The sequence below is a fragment of the Pediculus humanus genome, genomic scaffold (assembly GCF_000006295.1).
Source record: "Pediculus humanus corporis 1103172108241 genomic scaffold, whole genome shotgun sequence".
In the NCBI taxonomy this organism is placed as follows: Eukaryota; Metazoa; Arthropoda; class Insecta; order Psocodea; family Pediculidae; genus Pediculus; species Pediculus humanus.
This window is the reverse complement of record NW_002987811.1, coordinates 139,652-161,736: the sequence shown is the minus strand read 5'-3', so window position 1 is coordinate 161,736 and position 22,085 is coordinate 139,652. Positions and strand designations below refer to the sequence as shown.

General features: G+C 32.6%; 3 protein-coding genes across 3 annotated transcripts; 2 read left to right on the top strand and 1 right to left on the bottom strand.

Moving 5' to 3' along the window:
* Nucleotides 1-19: 19 nt before the first annotated feature.
* On the bottom strand, nucleotides 20-2,828 carry Phum_PHUM460970 (nuclear receptor nhr-48, putative; the record flags this gene model as incomplete). The annotated part of the gene is made up of 3 exons (XM_002430010.1): nucleotides 20-1,147; nucleotides 2,192-2,364; nucleotides 2,765-2,828. 3 exons carry the CDS (start codon nucleotides 2,826-2,828, stop codon nucleotides 20-22), a joined length of 1,365 nt encoding a protein of 454 aa, XP_002430055.1.
* A 1,561-nt stretch (nucleotides 2,829-4,389) lies between these two features.
* Phum_PHUM460960 (uncharacterized protein) lies at nucleotides 4,390-13,089 on the top strand (the record flags this gene model as incomplete). The annotated part of the gene is made up of 9 exons (XM_002430009.1): nucleotides 4,390-4,562; nucleotides 4,658-4,806; nucleotides 4,890-5,066; nucleotides 5,147-5,354; nucleotides 5,443-5,585; nucleotides 5,665-5,801; nucleotides 5,882-6,168; nucleotides 6,256-6,403; nucleotides 6,490-13,089. The coding sequence occupies 9 exons, from the start codon at nucleotides 4,390-4,392 to the stop codon at nucleotides 13,087-13,089; spliced, it is 8,022 nt and encodes a 2,673-aa protein (XP_002430054.1).
* Nucleotides 13,090-15,919: 2,830 nt separating this feature from the next.
* Nucleotides 15,920-22,056, top strand: Phum_PHUM460950 (Spectrin beta chain, putative; the record flags this gene model as incomplete). Its single annotated transcript, XM_002430008.1, has 4 exons — nucleotides 15,920-15,953; nucleotides 16,689-16,798; nucleotides 16,891-17,431; nucleotides 17,510-22,056. The coding sequence occupies 4 exons, from the start codon at nucleotides 15,920-15,922 to the stop codon at nucleotides 22,054-22,056; spliced, it is 5,232 nt and encodes a 1,743-aa protein (XP_002430053.1).
* Nucleotides 22,057-22,085: the final 29 nt, after the last annotated feature.

Here is a 22,085-nt window from a genome sequence, read left to right as displayed (position 1 = left end):
GCGAATAGAATTATTTAAATTAAACATTGACAGAGAGGATATAAATCGTGATTAAAAATTTGAAAACTTGCCTTGGAATGTCTTTGAATATGTCTTCTGCTATGTTTTTAGTCAGGGAACCATTTTGAATTTCTTCGGAAGATGCCGTTGGATTCATTAACGATGATAAAAGTGGAGTCGTATCATCATTATTATCACAATTTCTATGTAAAATCATATCTCGAACTGTTTTCTTATAAGAAGAAGAAGAAGAAGAAGATTTTTCTTTTGTATTTCTTCTTCGTATGAGCGAATCTTTGCTTATCATTAAAAATTTCTTATCACCTTTTTTAGACTCCATTAAAAAATTTTCATCGTTTTTGGCAAGTTCTAGTATATCCGCTTCCGTTATCATGTAATCACTTCCGACGTAAAATTTATCCTTGTAAAAACAATGTCTCTCATCATCGTTTTGTCTTATAACCGTCGAATTTGTATAAACTTCCGACGGTTTTGAAAATTCCGAATCCAAAACAATTTTAATTATGTTCGAATCTAAAAATCTTTTGTGTTCTACGACTTCCGGTGATTTCCTTTCCCCTTTCGATTTCGATATTTGATAAATTTCAACGGATCTCGATTCGTTTGTATCGAGACAATTTTTTTTTTCTTCATTGAATACGTTACAAGTTCTAGATTCCGTAACGGTTTCCGGGGAAGATGATTCCGGAAGACTTGGGGAAGGAAACGGAAGTACGGATTCCATGTTGGATTGTTTGAAATGTTTTTTCTTATACGTTTTCTTTGACGTGGAAGCCATGTTTAATAAATTAATATTAACGATTTTTTTTTTATCATTTTGATATTTTTTCATCACATCTCCTTCGTCGCAAACATTCTCTTCTTCTTCGATTTTAAATTTAATTAATTTTTCTTTGGGTTGTTGTTCCATCGAAGAACACGTTTCCATTCCTCTCACATCCGGTGATGATCTTTTTATTGCTCGATTTTTTTCTATTTTTTTACGCTTTTCCAATTTATCATCTTCCGACATTATGTATTCCTTTCTCATACCTATTTCAAAACATTTTATGAGCCTGCACAATTGGCAAAACCTTCTTGTCACCGGATTAATGATGCATTTTTTATTAAATGGACATTTGAATTCCTGAAAAAATAATAATAATAATAATAATAATTTAAACTTGAGCAAAATGTGTGTAATGAACCATGACACACATACCTAAAACAAAACCGTACAATAATAATAATAATAACAACCTAAATACTTATAAACTAAATCCAGACAAACATTATTCAAATTTGGAATTACATTACGACATTAATGAAAGCACAGATGATGATGATGCACACATTCTTATCGAACACACACACACACACACACACACACACACACATACACACACATACACACATCATGTGAAAATTCAATAAATACTTTAAGGTATTGAATTTGAAAGAAAAAATTTTCCAACGGTATTTCTAAAGGTATTTAAACAAAAAATATAAACAATATGTTGTCGTCTCATGTGTTGAAAAAAAAAAAAAAAAAAAACTCATGTTTTGTCGACACAACTTGAATACATAAAAAAAATTTATATCAGCAAAATAAATCCTTACTAATTATTATTATTATTATTAATTTTTAATTAAAAGCATTTAATGTTTTAAGATTAAAAAAAAAATTACACACACACAATTTGCAAACATAATAATAATAATAATTATATTAAAATGCAAATTAATCGAAAAAAAAAAAAGATTTTTATTTTAATTTTTTTTTTTTTTTTTCGAAAGGAAAATGAAAATGAAAAACATTTAAGTTTTCGATTATGATGATGATGATGATGATAATGATGATGTGAATTACTGTAGGGGAAATGAATCAATGAATGTTTTTGGATTTGAATCGAAAAAAAAAAAATGACTAAATTTGTATGAAAAAAAAAAAAACGATAGGAAATGGAAATTGAACATTGATAATAATGTTTTTTTTTCCTCATATGAAATAAATTCCTAATTTTGTTATTTTGTTTTCATATAGAAATCTAAAACAAATAATAATAATAACAATAATAATATTTATTAATCGACACGGTTTAAATCTGTTTAATGAGATTTAAGGAACAGTTTTTAATAAAAACTTTCCTTGAGCCACTTTAATTTATTTATATTAAACAAATTATTTTACCTTATTTTTGAGGGCATTCCTTCTGAAAAATGCTTTGCATGATTCACATGTTATGGCATTAAAATTATAACCGAGTGCTTTGTCACCACAAACTTTACATATTTTTTCTCTCGAACAATTATTAACCAATTCTACTTCTGTATCTCCTCTTTTACAATCTTCAGAATTCATGTCTGCACATCTGTCGATACATAAAATATCAAAAGGTTATGAAATGAAATATACAAAACATTAATTAATCCAAACTTTTTTCCTTAAGAGATAAACTTTGATTATTTATTAATAAATCATAAAATTATGAATGATTACAAAATTAACAACATGATGATGATTGCATGAGAGAGAAGGCACTGATAATACAAAAGTAAAATTATTGCACGGTTTATATTGTTTTTAAAATATAAAATTACAAAAAAAAAATGAAACAAAGAGTTGTTAATAGATTCAAAATTATGTATGTAATTTTAAAAAAAAAAAAAAGTAATAATTTACCTTGAATTCAATAAAAAATTTTAATTAAAGGTATTTCCATTAAATTATTATTTATCTTAAATACGTATCATCGTTTTATACCGATTGCTGTCGAAGAGATAAGCATTCCAAGTGACCCAAGGCTTAATTTCATGTACGCCGCCATTTTGAGTTTTAGTAACTTTGTGTCGTTAAGCTTCTCTAAGCGTTAAATTAACAAAAGTTAAATTTTTTTCTTTTTTCTTTGTCTAAACTTCATTTTTTTTTTTTGTTAAAGTGATTTCATTTCGTTTTCGAATTGAAAAACAAAAACAATGTGTATTATTTTACATAAAAATCTACGAATTAATATTGAATCATGTAAAAAATAAAAATTCAAAAATTTTGATTCGAATGTTTATTGGTAAATAAAATAACAATAATTATTTATTAAATAACGAAATTAATAAAATGGCTACCGATAAATTTATTAAGTTTTTATATAATTAATGAAGTTTATGAAATAAATACCGCAGAATTCGCAAAGAGAAAAACAAAAGAAAACAATAAAAACTGAATATTTCCATTGTAAGTATTAACGAACTTTCTTATGACTAAACTTCCTGTTTCCGGTTTTAACCGGTTTGGCAAAAATAAAAAACTTTCATGATAATTATAAATTGAAAATTTATTATTTAATAATAATAATAATATTCGAGGGAAAAAAAATTTCTTAAACGGAAAAAAAAAAATAATAATAATAATAAATAAACTTTTCGAAATGGTGTCAGTTAAACGAATTTTTTTTTTTTAAATTGTTTAAATTTCTCACGATTCAAGGCCGTTTAATAAATAAATAATCGCGGGCAAAATAATTTTCCTTTTTTTTTTTTTTGCTAAGCTCAGGTATTTTTTATTTATTTTGTTTTTCGACATAATAATAATAATAATAATAATAATAATAATAATAATATCGTCTGCTAGACTATGTGTTATACACAGGGTGTTCGAATATTTTAATCATTTCATTTTATCGTTATTAAAAAAGGAAAAAATCGAGATTCGTTAACGCGAATCCACATTCAAATTTAAATTTCCCGCCAAAAAATCAAAACCTAAAGAGAAAAAAAAACCCGATGGCGCACTCCCGCGTTTTTTAAATGAATTAATTACGTAAACATAACGTATTAGAGATTAATATTAAGCTTTCGATTAGCGTCGGCCATTTTGTTTTCTTTTTGAAAAAAGTTTTCGGATGGAATACGTTGGAGAAAAAAATTTCTTTTTTTTTTTTCTTATTAATTCTGTATATAAGACGATTGTTTGTGTTTGTTGTTGTTGTTATTATTATTATTATTAGTATTACGAAATAAAAAAAATTTTATTAAACAATTCTACTTTATTGTTTTTGTTATTATTATTAATAGAATAACAATAATTAGGCTAATAATGGTCAGACAACAAAAAAAATTTAGTCTTAACTACTTCAATGAATTAATTTTATTATTAATCGTGTTTTATCATCGGTCGGAGAAAGAAGTAAAAAAATAAAAAGAAATTATTTATTATTAATTAATTTATTATTATATCATTTAAATAATATTAAGGTAAGTTTTTCATTATTTATTTCTTTTGTAAAAAATTTAATATTATGTAAAAATGGCCGACGTTTATGCGTTTGTCAATTGTTTTTCCGTTAAGTTTTAAAAAATAAATTTAATAATTTTTACAGTTATGAATAAACCGCAATGAGAAAACTCACGGATATTTTATTGATAACGTTATTAATAATAAATTCAAGTTTATCACTTGAACCAATACCATATTCAATAAATACTAAAAAATGGAGTCACGTTTTGGATGATCATTTTATAAGTATAACAATTAATCCGACGGATTTATTACAAGGGAGAGTTTTCGGGTATGTTTATTTTATATACGTCAACCCTTATCCCAACCACTCCAACCCCCACACCACCCCAACCACCCACTCATGGGAAAATTCTTTTTTTCTAGTTTGACAATGAATTCAACAATGGCCATACTCAAGGGTCTATCACCTGCTTACATAAGAATCGGTAGCGCAGATACAGCAAAATACACGTTTAAAAAAACTCGACATTTAAATGATATGATAAAACCAGAAGATGAATATACAGTTACTGGTAAATTGAATCTATATGCGTTTGTTTGTTTGTTTGTTAGTTGAAAATTGTATTAAAATTTTGTATGTGTTTGTGTGTTGTAGAAAGTCATTGGATGGTTTTTAACGAAGTGGCACAAACGGCTGGTTTAAACGTCATTGTTTGTCTTAATGCCGCACATAGAATTGATGGTACTAAAAAATGGGATACGAGAAATTCATTGGAATTGATATCGTTTTCCGATAGTCAGGGATATAATTTAACGTGGCAATTGGGTTACGGTTAGAATTCATTTTTTTTTTTTTTTCTACTTCCACGATAAAAAATTTTTTATTAATTTTTGTGCTTTTTTGTTACGCAGAAATTCAAAGTAGCGATGATTTATCGGGTATACAATTTGGTAAAGATTTAAATAGGTTAAGAACGATATTAAATGCATTTCCGAGATATCAAAATTCAAAATTGATCGGTCCCGATATAAAAATAATACATAAAAAAGAAGATGTCGATTTTTGGAATGACGTTTTAATAGAAGCTGGACCAACATTGGATGCTGTCACGTGGCACCCGTAAGATTTCATCACAAATTTTCTTTTCTTTTTGGGTCAAAAAAAATTACCTTTTTGATTTTTCCACGTTTGTTTCTTTTCGTTTTAGGAGATGGCCTCAACCTAGTAAAATGAAAGTATCGGAAAATTCCGAATTAGGCTACGAATTTCCCGTTGATTATTTAGAATGGGATAGAATGCAATTGAATAAAATATTACAGAGAACGATTTTTAAAAATCCAATATGGATAGGTAAGTAATTTTCTTTTTGGAAAATTTTTTTCCGTAAAATAATTTTCCAGTCCTTAAATTTTTCTTTAATGTTATTTAGGAGAAACTAAAAGGGAAAGCACGGGTACTTTTGCCGAAGGACTCATTTGGGCCAAAAGGTTAGCATTGGCTGCCAAAGTCGGCGTCGAAGTTGTCATGAAACAACCTAATTTGATGGATATAACACATCCTAAACCGGTAAGTGAATAAATCATTTTATATTTCTTCCTTTTATTTGTACACACAATTAAATGATTTGTTTTTGTGTGTTCCCGAAGGAATACTGGATAGCTTTGCTTCACAAGCGACTTTTGGGAAAAGCAGTTTTAGAAACGAGGAGCGTAACTAACAACACGGATATAACCGTCATTTCTCATTGTACGAATCCGTATTATTGGACGGACAAACCGGAAAAATTACAAGATGGACCCATAACAATCTACGGCATCAACATGGGCGGTTTAGAACAAAAAATACAAATAAAAGGAATATTAACGGGTAGATCACAATTGGTGTTTCAATACGTATTAACTTCCGGTACGGATCCGGATTCTGTATTTTCACAGTTAGTATTATTTTACGAAAATTGATTCAATTTTAACCGGAAATACGTCTTTGATTTTTGTAATCCGACATTTAAATTTTGTATTAGGATGACGTATTTGAACGGTGAGCCTCTCATGATGACGGATGAAGGAATGCTTCCAACAATAATACCAAAAATTAAAAAATTCGAAAGGAGTTTGAGTATGAAATTACCACCTTATTCTATTGGATTTTGGGTATTGCCCGAAGCAAAGGTGATTACCAACTATCGAAAAGCAAAAAAAAACCGGAAATGACGTTTTTTTTTAACAAAAAAAAATTTCCTTTTGTTTCCTTTCAGGTTAAAATTTGTCAGGTACAAACGCAAAATTTACCAACGGTCAATATCGAAACAATGACGCCATCTTCGGTGCAAAAATCACAACAGAACACACTTAAAAACATCGAAGACATAAATCAATTCATGGTTGAAAAATTAAAAAATCCAGAAGGGGAAAGTACGGAAATGCCCGAGATTAAAATCGAAGAAGTCGATTCGTCGTCCGAAAGTTCGGAAAAAGAATTGAATTCCCTCGTGAAAGACAATAATAATAATAATAATAGTCCGAGAATAGCGAGAAAAATCAGACAGGTTAAACATTCCGATGAAATACAACAGCTCAAAGCCATGATGCTCGATACACAAAACATTTTCACACTTCCGGAAAACGAAAGAAACGAACAAGTTAAAATGTCGTTTCCGAAAGCGGCGACACCGGAAATGGAACGAAGAATATATAAGATAGCAGAAGGAATAAGCGACGCGATGAAAACGTCGAATCAACAACACGAATTCGATAAATTTCTAGAAGATTCCGGTTTGAAACAAGATTTTGGAAGTTTGCTCGTTGCCGATAGACGCGTAAACGCACCAACCGGTTCGAAACATTATCAAACATACGAACCATCCTCTCAAATTCCGGATATGGATAAAATGAGATTTACAAGATCCATTTCCGGAGGAGAAGAAGAAGAGAAATCATCGGAAGAAAATTTAAAATTTGAAAAATTATTATTATCATCGATCGAAGACGATGAAGAAGAGGAAAATGATGGGAAAAAAAAACAAAAAAAAAAAAATCTCGTCATACCCCTTCAACCCGATTTGAAAGGTTTGGAAGAAAAATACAAAGCTTTGCTGCAAATAAAACTCGAAGATGGTAAAAGAAAATTTGACGATTTGAAAAAAAAACTCAACAAACAAAATGGAACGGAAATGAATTTTCTCAACGACGACAACACGAAAAACATCGAAGAAGAAATAATAAAAAAAGAAATCGAATTGATATCGAAAGCGGAAGAAACCGTTGCCGACATATTTAAAAATCAAAAAAAACGACAGGAAACACTCGAAGATTTGATAATTGACGAACTCAACGATGTCAAAGATGAAAGAATGAACGCATTGGCCGACATACAAAAAAATAATAATAATAAAAAAAAAGACAACGTCATACGTAAACGACAAACTCAAACCCCTTTGTCTAGACCACTGTCGAAAACCGTGGAATACATAGAAAAAAATTTCGATTTGGAACCGGAAAGTGTTAAAAAAATAAAAAGGAGTCTGGAAGAAAAAATGAGCGAAATACTTAAAAATTACGACGTTAAAAGAAGTTCGGAAATGAAAAAGAGAAATCCGTCGTCGCAAAAAGAAGAACGTGGTAGAATGTCACGTCGAACGGATGATTCCGAAACGGAAGAAAAACAAAGAAAAAAAATATCCGATGTGAAAAATTCGAAACATTTCGATATATCGACGGATCGAGATGGCGGTGGAAAAATAAGAAATACGATGAGAAAACCATTGAAAAACAGTAGAAAACAACAACATTCCGTCAAAGAATTCAACGGAAATGAAAAGGAAATAACGGAAAAATCAAATGATAATAATAATAATAATAATAATGATTCTTTTGAACTTTTCAATTCTAAGAAATTTGAAATTCCGGAAAATTCTAAGAAAATGGAAAGGAAACAAGAAACCCGGATGAAATCTAATAAAAAATCATCTGATGAAAATTCACATTCTTCCGTGTCGTCATCGTCGTCGTCTGATAAAATATCCGAGTCCGATGTTAAACACGGGGAGACGAATAATAACGAAGAAAAAATAGAAAAAGACGACGTTCCCATCAAATTGGACAAGAATAGAAGAGAAACAATGTTGAAACAAATAAGTAGCATCGTCGATAACATGCATTCCGGGGAAAACGATTACGACAGATTGAAGAGGATGAATAACGATGAAGATGATTTAAGTACGGAATTCGAACCCGATAGAAGATCAAGTAGAATTATAAGAAGGCCGAGACAAGCAGACGACGGTGAAATTAAGGTTAAAAACGATGAAATTATTAAAGAAAAATTTCCCAGCCTCATGAAATATGATGATGATGGCGGCGAGTCAGATGGTAAAATTCAAACAATGACCGATTCGGGAATCATTCAAAATAACGACAAACCTCCTTTAATGGACACCGTTCGTGAAAAAACACCCGTGAACATTGAAGACATGAAGAAAAATCCTGAAGATGGTACTTTAACGGTAACCGAAAAGATGGAAGATAGAGTACAAGCTTCTCCGATTTCCACAACATCTGCACCGATTCTAACGACAACGACATCGATTCCTACTACGACGGCAGCACCCATAATGGCAACTGCCATGCCAACTTCTCCTACGACTACACCTGCACCACCGATTACGCAACCCTCGACGACTCCTTCACCGACCACCGAAGTTTCAACCAGCAAAAAACGTAGCAGAGTAAGAAGAATACGAAAGAGACCGAATAGAAAACCTAAAACTGCTGTCGTGGTAGAAGGAGAAGAAGGTGGACAGAAAAAGAGACATCTGTTGGGAATCGAACGTCCTCATCACGATGCCGATAAGAAGAAATTGGTACTTCCGAAATTAAGAAAAATAAATCCGAAATTTGCACGATTTGGAAATGAACCCGCTAACGAAAAGAAGTCGGTCGATGTGTTAAAGAACGATGAAAAGATGATGACGGAACCATCATTGTTTAAAGAAGAGACTCGAGAAAAACCGCGGGAAATTCAAATCCCAACTGATACTCCGTCCATGATTATGAACAGAAACGAAGAATTATTAAAAGACATACAAAAAATTGTTGACGAAGAACATTTTTTAGAACAGAATTCAAAAATCGAAAACGACAAATTAAAAACGAATGGAAAAGAATTTTCAAAAGAAATCGAGAATTCAATGATTTGGCCAAAAGCAACCACAGAAGATTACGCGAAAATGATGGCAACAGCGACAACAGCAACAGCAACAACAGCTAAAATGCAAGACGAAGATGATTCAATGATGAAATCCTCACAACAAATTCTCACCGGAGAAACGGGAGATGAACAAAAAAAAAAAAAAATCATTCCAGACGATGACGATGACGATGACGGGATCATCACGACAGAAAGTGAATTTAAAGTTGGACAAAAACCACCGAAAACAGAAAATTTTAAAGAAAATAAATCAAAGAAAACAATACAATCGAGAACTACGGAATCTGCGCAGTCGTTTGAAAACATTGATTTTTGGTCGGAAGAAAATTCTGCTGAAGTGACTCACAGCAGCGAAGAAGCAGAAGAAGAAGAAGAAAGAAACATGATCGATTCGGAAAATATTAAAATGAAAAAAAAAAAAATAACTGATGGACCTTTCAACGGTTTGAGAAAACGTCGTGCAACTTTTTTCAACGCTAAAAAAAATGACAACGAAAACGAAGAAGATGATTATTCCTCCGAAGAAAGGATAAAAAGGTTCAAACAAATGGTTTATCGAAAGGCTCCACCGACACCACCTGCGAAAAGAACCCTTAAAAATGACATACATTCCATAAGTAACAGTTTGGGAGCCGACGAATTTCTTCGAATGGCCGGTTCCACGGTACGAGTTATGTTTGATGACGTCATACCGGAAGCCTACGGACAAACGAAATTAAAAATACAAAACATGGGATTGTCGGAATACATAAAAGAATTTGGAAATCTCGTTCAGCAAATGAGAAATTTAGATCAGATTTTTTTAAACATCGGTGAAGCTGCCGTCAAGGGTTACATAAGAGGAAACAAACCGGAAAAAGGACCCAACATTCAAATCATATCGAGAAAGAAAAGAGATGTCGGAATGACGGAGGGATACGGAAACAGCGAAGAAAATCCGTGGAATGAATCCGCGAATGACGATCCACCCTCAATCGAAATGAAAACTCCAACACTGGCATCGTTGGAAGAACTTGAGACTCCCGCGGGAAAAGGGTACGTCGGAGAGGTGGGTACGTATGGGAGTTCTGAAGGAAACGAAGAATATGCGAGGACTAGCACGCAAGAAACGATCCCTGTTACTACCGGAAGACGGGATAATTGGAACGTTAAAAAATCTTGGAATGGGTTTGGGACGATGGTTTCATCAGATAATGAAACCGGGAATAAAAATATGGAACCGAGTGAGGACAAGAAGACCCTGGAAACGATTCAGAAGTCGACGACTCCTGTTTTAAATCGGGATGATGTCGATGATAAATTTCCAAAGGGGTTGACGACGGGAAAAAGAGACGTCGATCAACAAATGAAATCGAAAATAAAAGATTCGTCGTCGGGAAACGTCGCCGTTAATAAAAAACCAAATTTGAAATATCAAAAAAAATTAACCGACGATCAAATAAAAACGATATTGCAAGACAAAGCCGTCACGGATTGGTTAAATTCGTACATAAAAGATGACCTCAAAGAAAATATAACACCCTGGATAAAAACGACAAAAGATTTTATACAGCAAGCTCTGACGACACTTCAAAGGCAAAGACAACTCTCGGAAATACTTAAAAAAGACGCCAATAATAAAATAAAAGACTCGCAAAAAAATTTGGGAAAAAGAGAAATCGTTGACGATGTGAATCCATCACTTCCGGTTTATCACATGATTTCACCATCGTTGAACAAAAAACGGGAAACGAAAAAACAAACGGAAGAAAGTTTGATACGTCACTTGAGAGAATTACAACCGGGGGTTTACGTCGTACCAACGGACGACATGACGAACGTGAGATCCGAACAGTTCACGAACGAAGCAAAAGACAAAACGGGAGTCCCTAACGTCGTCACCCTAAACATTTACTACGATAAAAAAAATCAGGGAGACGCGGAAAAGGGTGAAGCAAAGGAAAACGCGGAGCCGCGTATCAGTCAGGACACCGTGACGTACTATCAGAACAAAGCCTGGAATTCCGTGGCGAGTCACTACGATCAAAACAATCAATTCGTATCCCCGATAGGAGTCCAGGAAATGCCGATGGTTGCACCCGTACACGTGACACCCGTGTTCGCACCCGATCCGAGAGTAGCCGAACCTCCACCGAATTCTCGTCTCATACAATATCCGGCAACTAATTATCATTATCCTCCGACGCAAAAAATCATAACATCCGTCGTTCCGAACCCGATGATGAGTCCCGTTCTCTACGTTCAACCGGAAACGACATTCATACCTCAAACTCCCGAAACTAAAAGCAGGTGGCGAAATTTTAAAGTTCCTGGAACGGGATTGCCGACGGGACCTTCTAATTTCAATTCCGGATGGAATTTGCAATTTGGTACCCCACCGGCCACGTCGAAAAAAATTCCAAAAAGTAAACTTTTGACTTCTTCGTCCTACAACCCTCATTTTAAATCGTTGAGCGATAAAAAACGATCCGTTGGTAATTTTAAATTGACTCCCCAATGGTCGGAGACTGCTATACCATTTTGGAACTTTTTCGAACCTTTATCGGAGGAACAAGAAGACAACGTCGAATCGTCCGTAGAAGAAAACGAAAAGGAAACCGTTGGAAAAATCGATTCGGAAGATATCATTGCTGAAAATCGTAAACTCGTCGAAGAAGAATCTATGAAAAATAACGATAAAAAATCGGAAACGGAAATGAAAGAATCGGAAACGAATAAAGAAATCAAACAACAACCGGAAGAAGAAGTAGAAGTAGAAGAAGAAGTTGATGGAAAAAAAGATGAAAATAGAAGAAAACGTTCTGTCGATTACTGGAAAGATTTTGAAAGAACGAAAAGATCTTCTTATCCATACGGTGTAGAATTTCAAGAACACGACATACTTCCTCAATGGTTTGGAACTTATCAACAACTCGATAACACTCTCGACGATTTCGCTCCACACATCAGACGATCGCATATAGTGTCGACACCCTGGTCCGACGAAGAAGAAGAATTGTTATCGACTTTACTCGAAGCAGACGACGATTTAGGTTTATTCGATTTACCTGACGAAGATTATTATTTTTCAAACGACAACGCGTTACCCAGATACAGGAGACATCCAAGAAGCACCGACGTCAAAGACAGTCCGTCGATAAAAACAAACATGATAATGAAATCAACGAAAAACAACAACAACAACGCCGAAGATGAAAACAAAACGAAAACAAAAACCGGACTCAAAAGTCTAATAGGAAAAGATAGTTCCCTGGAAATAATGACAGACACGAAAATGAAAAACCCGAGACCGACACCGCTTGAAATAAAAAAAAAAATCCAACAACAAATCCAACAACAGCAGCTACAACAGCAGCTGCAACAACAGCTACAACAACCGCAACAACAGCAACAACCACAACAAACAACAGAACAAATCGATCAATCGAACATGATAACAAATCAAATTCCGATTCCTCCTCCAGCCGCTGGAGCTTTATCAATGTTTTTCCAACCGATACCATTTCAACAACCAATTGGAGGAATTCCAATGCCTAATGACACGACGGATATGAAAAAAATACAAAACGACGAAGCTTTTTATTATTTTTTTAAATACGCCTATGATTCATTCGTTAGAGTCATGAAAAGCATGACAGAATTATTTTAATTTATTTATTATTATTAATATTATTATTAATTTATTTTTTTTATATTAATATAAATATTTTTTTCTTCTTCTATTTGATTGTTTTTTTTTTTTTTATTCTAAAACCCGAAATTAAACGAGAATACTCGAAAATAACCGAATATACCCGATAGACTTAAAAAAAAAAATTTATTCATTTCCCATAAGGTAAATAATAAAACTCGAGTAATTTTCCCTCTATCGTATTTCAAACTTATTTTCCCGCGCTTTTTTTTTATAGAACGCTATAAAATGAAATTATAGAGCGTTATAAACGTTAAAACTGTTGCTTTTTCATCCATATTTTCTTATTTCCGACAAAGAGAAAAAATTTATTTGTATTCGTTTTCTACGCATTTGGCGCTATAAAATTTTTTTTTTTTTATAGACTATAAAATAAAATTTAAATTTCCCCTCCCCCCTTTTTTTATAAAACGCTATAACCGTGTCAAAAGGTCATTTTCACATTTTTAAAAATTTTGAACGCCTTTTTTTTGTTTCTAACCCCATTTTCGAACGCATTTCCCCACCCACACTTTAAACCAAACCCGACGATGATGATGATGATGATGATAATACTAAAACACGTCACCCCCTTAAATATTATTATTATTATTATCATTTATTAAACGAGGAAGGTAGGGGAGAGAGAGGGGGGGAATCCTTGCTACATTTTAAAACGTCGCCTAAAAAAAAAAAAAACCAAAACCAATCGGCGGTGTTTAATGTATATTATTATTATTATTATTATTATTAATTAAACTTCCTGGATGCGACCCTGATTCGTATGGCCTGCAAAACGATACTGACAAATAAATAAAAAACAAATAATTGCTTATACGTTCAAATAGTAATAATAATAATAATAATAATAATTCGGGTTTAACAGTCGTTGCTGAAAATTCATTTATTATAATTTTCGATTTTCGCAAGTGATGAGTGAAAATTTTTTTCTATAATGATAATAAGTAATAATAATAATAATAATAATAATAATAATCAAAGAAAGTGATATTAAAAATTCTTTTTAATTTTTTTAAAAATACGACTCGCGTGTCAAAGGTCATTCTTTTTTTTTTTTTGTAATTATAATGACGGTGGTAACGACAATTTTGAATAAATTAAAAATGAGTAAAATATTATTATTATTATTGTTAATAATGATGGTAAACGAGGATGCGTTAGTGAAATGTTCATCCATAAGGAACAGAAATGTTAAAAATGACGTCACGTCGATGCCGAACGGAAAAAATTTACCGGATTTTCATAAAAAAGATGTAATCGGGACTAGTAGTAGTAATAATAATAATAATAATTTGAAAATAATAAGCAACGAACCGTTCATAATACAATTGGAAACGGCGAACGGATCGAACAAGAATAAAAAATTCACGGAAAAATTAAATAAAAATTCTAAAAAATCATCGAAAAAAAGGTAATTATCATTATCATTATCATTATCATCATTATCATCATCATTTCCTGTTTTACGTTTCCCGTCTTTTTAAAATTTTCCGAAATAATTTATTTCCGGTTCGTATTAATCCTTTTCCCTATCATCATCATCATAATCATTTCCGAGAATTTACTTGTTTCCCCTTCCTCCTTCCCCTCACCTCCCCTACTTCCGGAAACGAAATAATAATAATAATTAAATTAATGTTGACGTCATTAAAAAATTATCATCATCATCATCATTAATATTTTTAAGAAAATTTCTACAACTTTTTTTTTTTAAATAATTTTCCGACTGTTTTTCCGATTCTTGAGGGGAGAAAGAGAGAGAGAGAGAGAGAGAGAGAGAGAGAGAGAGAGAGAGAGAGAGAGAGAGAGAGAGAGAGAGAGAGAGAAAAACAATCAAATTTAACGAAATTGTTTGTTGTTTGTTTTAACACATTTAAAACGTTTTTTTTTTTTTTTTAATACACTACGGGTAACGAACGATCGAAACGGAAACAAAAAAAAAATTCAAACGTCAGCAAAAACGTTTTTTGCTAACGTTTAATAAATCCGTTAAATATTTGTTTATTAAAAGAAAAAAGGCGCTATATAGCACTATATATAAATTTTCTTTTTATTTATTTATTTATTTACCCCCTCTCCTCTACATTCCCCTCTTTTCCCTCCCTACCCTCAACCCCCTTTTTTTGTTTACTCTTGCCTAAACGTCATATTATTATTATTAAAAATAATAATAAACTCTTTTTTTAAGTGTGCCAAATAATATGGGTTACATAAATAAATAAATAATTTTTTTTTTTTTGTAACGCCTTTTTTAATAGCCGCGAAAACAAACAAACAACAAACAAAAAACAATCAATGAATAATAATAATAATAATAATAGGAGGAAACGTTACAAATAATAAAAAACTTACTTTTTAATAAAAAACAATGACGTCGTGTTGTGACAAGTATCAACGTAACAAAATATTTTAACGAAATAATTTTTCTTATCCACCATTTTGTGATAACGCGAGAGTTTGTACCTACTCACACACAAACACACACAATGCAAGTGATTAAAATTGTACGAAACGAATAACGAAATCCCCCCCCCTCGTTTCCCCCACAAAAAGTTTTTTGAAAAAGGTCGAACGAACAATCTCCCCTTGCCTGTTTGCCTGTTTGCCAGCCTGCCTTCCAGCCTCCCTGCCTGACTTGAAATAAAGTCGTAAAATCTTTTACGATGAAAAAAAAGAGAGAAAGAGAGAGAGAGAAAATGAAAATAAAAACTTGAAAGGGGGGGGTGATGAAAAGAGAGAGAGATAGAGAGAGAAAAACTGTAAAATTCCTTCCTTCCTTCCTTTTTTAATGGAAAATGAATTCGATGCTGTAACAAAAAAAGGTTGGGGGAGAGAGAGAGAAAGGGAGGGAGGGAGCGAGCGAGAGGGGGGCATCACGATGGAATGTTATAAAATGTTCTAGAAAGTTCTTTATAAAAATTCTTCGTTCCAGAAATTTCCATGTAGAAGAGAAAAACAAAAAAAAAATTATTTTAATTTATTAAAAAGTAATAAATTTTTTTTTAAATAAATGCTATAATAATATAGAACTATAAAAAACTATAAAAAATGGGGCTAGTAATGACGTCATAAAAATAAAAAAAAAATTTTCTTTTACGATCTGGAATAAGCAGGAATAATACCGGGCATGACCAGACGCTGTTGTTGTTGCTGTTATTGTCGATTATCATTATTATTATTTTCCCTCCCTCTCTTGTTTATAAAAATCAGTAGCGTATTAAAGAGTAAATTTTTTTTTTTTTTTTAGGTTGGCAAAATTTAAAAACGTTAGAAAAAGATATAGATTAAGACGAGATGTAAAAGATGAATTTTTCCCCGGGAGAGAACAACCCCTAAATCCAGGTATTAATTTTTTTTCTCTCAATTAATTAAATTAAACGAGACAGCAAAACGAAAAAACTAAAACCTTTTTTTTTTTTTTTTAATTTCGACAGCAGACGAAACAACCCTTATTAATAATAATAATAATAATGGTGATGATAACGATTTGAAAAATATAAAAAGATGGAAAAATTTATTGGAACCTGCCAATGATAGAAAAAATTTTTTAAAAAAAGATTTAACTGGAAAAATTTATCCGGAGAATGATGATAACGTTAAAGTTAACGTTCCCGGAAATAAATTTTTGGAATCTATTAAATCTGGAAAAAGAGAAAACGTCAAAAGGGTAAGTAATAATTTTTCTTTTTTTTTTGTTTTTTCGATTTTGAAAACAAACGACTCCATTTCCAAAACAATTTTTTTTTTTTTTTTCTCCAGAAAATAAATTCGAACGTCAAACAATTAACGACGACTAATAATTTACTTACTGGAAAAATAAAACCTGATAAGTTATCAAATAATTTGTTGGATCCGAATTTAGAACTCACACTCGATTTGGAAAAACTTGATAAAAAAATTAACGACATTAAAAAATTATTGAAATTAAACGATACGGATACCGCTCCCACGAATGATGAAGACGGGATAAGAGTGAGAAGGAAAACGGAAGCGGATAGAGCTGCTAATAGGATAGCTAAAATGTTTTTGACTTTATCTGCAATGAACGGTTACAACGATAGGAGAAGAACGAGATGCAAGGATGATTATTACGATAATGGATGGAATGATGGTGATAACGATGGCGTTGATAAAACTCAAATCGTCGCGAAGAAAACCCCGAGTTCGAACGAAGAAAGATACAAAATTAAAAAATGGATAGAAGAATTGAAAAGCAGAAGATCCAACAGATACTGTCCTTGCAATCAATATAATAAAAACGATGAAGATGTTTTCCCCCTGGAAAGCAGACTGGCTCGAGGTAACAAAATAAAAATTTTCCCCATTAAACAAACGAAGAGAGAGACACCCATTAGATTCTCTTATTTGTCCTTTTCAGATTATTACATGAACGGTAGAGGAGGAGAAGACGAAAGTAGTAGCGAAGATTCGACAAACGATGCGACGAATCTATTGAGGCCATTGATTGTAAAACATGGTTATTTTCCTAAGGGAAAAAATTACAAAGATGGATACTATAATAAATTGAGGATGGTACCCCCGAAAACGAGTGCCGTCGACGAAACGTTGAGAGCTTTAAGAGCCAGAGGTAGAAGAAAACTCGAACTTCCGATTGAAGATTTAGAACTTTATCGTACGAGAGCGAAAAAAATTTTACAAAACGCCGAAGATATTTTAGAAAAAATCAAAATGGAAGAAGAAAAAAGAAATTCCGACGTGGCGGGATATTTCGGAACCCCGATTAAAGAATTGATGTCGAGAATACAATCGAATCCTAGGAATAATGATAATAACGAATTCATACGAATATTGAAAAAAAATCTCGGATGGGCTCCATTTCAAAAAGACAATAATAACGATCACGACGACGACGACGACGACAAATTTTCCGACAGCATCAAATCATATTTTCTAGATCCCTATGAAAAAGCTCGTCAGTTAACCGAAGAAAGTGCTAAAAGATTATCTACTTTCCTTTTGCAAAATTTATCTAAATTGGGTAAAAAAGATGAGGACGTAACAATAAGTGATAAGGCAGGAATCGAGGAATCGTTGAAAGCTTTGCAGGGTCAAGTCCCCCAGAATAAAGAATCCATTCAATCTGACGATTTGAAAAAAGAAATCGTGGAAGATGACCGTGGTCCCCCCACCGACAGCGATTTACAAACGAGAGAAAACGAACAAACGAATTCATCAGGGTATGGAAATTACAAACCTTTCGGTAATCAATTACTCACGGGCCCTTTGAAAAAAATCGTCGAAGACATAATCAAAGAACAACAAGCTCAAATGACGGAATTTTCCGATAAAATCAACAGGGAAAAAGAAGAATTTTCGAAAGATTTTAACGACGACGACGAATCGGATTTGAATATGAAAAAATTACAAGAGATCCTTGCAGACAACAAGGCAAAAGAAGAAGAAGAAGAAGAAGAAATTAAAAATGTGGATGCTGCGGCGATTGAAAATGATAAAATGGTCCAGGACACGAATTCTGATAATTTAGAAAAAGAAACTTTGGAAAATCAAAATTTACAAGAACCACGTGATGATACGTCAACGAACGTTTTAAAAGAGTCGGAAAATAATAACGGACCAGAAAAATTAACATCAATGGATGATGATGATGAGGAAAAATTAAAAGAAAAAATGGTCGAAAGTCAAAATTTATCCAATGAATTCGTCGACGGTGGTGAAAAAAACGAAGAAGAATTGAAAAAAGACGAAGATGAGGAAAAAGTCGAAGAAGATGACAAAGAAGACAAATTAAAACAAGTTATGGAAAAATTTAATGATGATAATGATGATTTGTTAAGTAAAAACGAAGAAAAAATTTTGGAAAATTTAAAAAATCAAGAAGGTGGCGATGATGATGATGATGCCGCAACGGTAAAAGAAATCGTGAAGGAAATTATCAAAAGCGATGAACAAGAATTCGAAAACGATAAAACAAATTTGAAAGAAGAGGAAAAAGAAAATTTTACACCGGCCGGAAGTGATAATCTAGAATTGAAACGAGAAAAAATCGATGAAAATTCGAATGAAAAGGAAATTAACGGAGAGAATAAAGAGGATTCGAATGAAAAGGAAATTGACGGAGAGGATAAAGAGGATTCGAATGAAAAGGAAATTGACGGAGAGGATAAAGAGGATTCGAATGAAAATTTACAAAAAACAAACGAGAACCCTGATGAAGTACAGGAAGAAGTTGTTGTTTCAAACGATACACCAACGGAAAACGAAGAAAATTTACAAAAAACAATAGAAGATGATGGTGAAACGACAAACGCGGAAGATCAAAACGTACAACAAATGAGAGAGGAATCAAGTGAAAACAATAAAAACGATGCGGAGGAAGAAAATTCTAAAAAAGCAGAAGAAGAAGAAGAAGCAACAGGAAACGTTTCGAATGATGAAAACGTACAACAAACGAACGAAAACGTCGAAGAAAAAGAAACGATTACGAAAGATGAAATCAACGATGATTTACAAGGGGATGAAAATTTACAAAAAATAAAAGAAGAATCGAATGAAAAAGAGGAAAACAATATGGAAGAACAAGTCCAAGAAATTCTCGAAGAATTAAACGAAAAAGAAATGAAAGAAGAGGATAAAACGTTAAATTCACCTTCGGAATCAAGTTCGGAATATGAAAATCTCCAGGAAACAAAGGAAGAAAACCCAAAAACCGAATCTATCCGAATCGAAACGGAAAGTAACGAAGAATCCAATGATGAAAATGACGATGCGAACGAATCAAAAAATGAAAAAGTGCAAAAATTTTTTGACGATGAAATAAAAGAAGAATTAAAAGAAATAAATGATGCCGCCGCGGACAATGAAAACGCAGATTTAAAAAACGATTCTTCCGAAATGGATAATTTAAAAAGCGTTTTGAAAAAAGAAAAAGAAGAAGAGGAAAAAGAAGATGGGGAAAAAACCCAACAGGAAACGATTAACGATGAAGGAAATGATGATGATGATGATAATTTAAATAAATCAACAGATGCAGAAAACGTAACCGGGATGAAAGACAAAACAATAATAGACGAAGATGTTAAAGAAACGGAAAAAATTATAAATTCTCAAGAAGAAAATGAAATGGAAAACGTTGGGAAAATAAACAAAACGGATGATGAAAATGACGAAATGAATAATAATGATAATGAAAATTCAAATATGGAAAACGAACGAGTCGAAAATTCAAATATTGACAAAGAAATAACCGAATCTAATTTAAATGAAAATAATGATGAGATGACGGAAGCAGAAGAAAAAATTTTAAATTTTGTCGGAAAAGAGGAAAATTCCCGAGAAGGAAACGATGATGACGTTGGTTTGACGAATGGGGAAAAACTAATTGGTACAAATGACGACGAATTTCAATCCGACGACAGTAACGAAGAGAAAGTTGCGAATCCTTCCGAGAAAAGTTCGGAAGTAGGGAAACCGGAAACTCTCGAGGAAAATAAAAGACAACCAATAAAAAACGAAGAGTCCGATGAAGAAAGTGATTTGGCGAGTACTCAAAACAAAGAAATAGATAATGAACCGGAAACGAACCTCGACGGAAACTCAAACGAACAAGATGAAAACGTTGAAAAACCAAACGTGAAAAGTGAAGAAGAAAAAGAAGCAGAAGAAAATGTTGAAAAAACTTCGTCTCTAGTGGATTCAGATGATAAAATCCTCTCGTCGGAAAATTTTATCGCGGGAGATGATGAAAAAGAATCTTTAGAAAAATTACAAAGTAATCAAAATGAAAGAGAAAAAGATGAACAAGAGGTAAACGACAACGATTTGACATCTGAATCATCGGCAGAAGAAAGGATTGGACAACAGGAAGACGTAAATAAATCCGTGTCAGACGAAGAAGGTAAATTAAATGAATTATACGACAATTTCTATTGGCCGTCATCTGAACAATCGAAAGATTGGCTTTCGGAGGATTTGTCTAAAAAAAATAATTTAGGAAAAAAAATCCCAGAAGAAGCTAATTTAAAATTAGAAGAAGAAGAACAACTTCAAAGCGGTCGTAAAATATCATTATCGAGTCATGAAGAAAACATTTCGGATGACGTTTTGCAAGACCCTAACAAATCCGACATCCAAGAAACTCAATCTTATCCATCGGTAGGAGACGAAACATTAAAAACCGAAAAATTAGATGTTCTTAACGATGTTGCAAGTGAAGAACAACAACAAGGAATGGATGATGACGATACCTACGATGTGAAAGAAAAAAACGAATTCGAAGAACCGAACGTCGGATCTGAATCAATCGTGAATCCACACGATGATAAGTTTGTCATCGATAATGACTCGAACGAGTTCGATATTTCTTCAAAAGAAAAAATCAGTGCGGAAAACATCATGCGAGAAAAACCGTTGAAGAAACCATATAACGAACGAATTTGGGACAGGCACGGATACAGAGGAGAACCATTATCTTATTATGACGACTTACCGGAAGCAGAACCCTACGAAGTCCCGAAAAGTACCGAAGACAACGTTCCTCCGTTTCTTTTTAAAAAAACTAAAACTCTTTCGTCCGGTGAATCTTCTTTAAACGACGACAATTTATTAAAATTCGATCCGGCAAAACCTAAAACGAGACAAATAATTATACCCAAAGCCATTGAAAAAATAATAAAAGATTTAAACGATAATAAAAACGACGGGAATGACGACATCGATTCGATTCAAAATCTCGATACCGAATCGATCGATAAATACATTGATAAAATTGATAAAGCCGAATACGAGAACAGTAATTTAAATGACGATACCGATTGTAAAAAGGAATGCAGTTGCGTCGAAGAAGTAGACATGAGGTCTAGAAAAATTGGAAGGTACGAAATCGTCAAAGATTTTCTTCATTGGGTCAAAGACCTTCGAATGAATCGGGTATTGAGCGACGATTAGGTTTTCTACCTTCTTTCGAATCCTCTTGA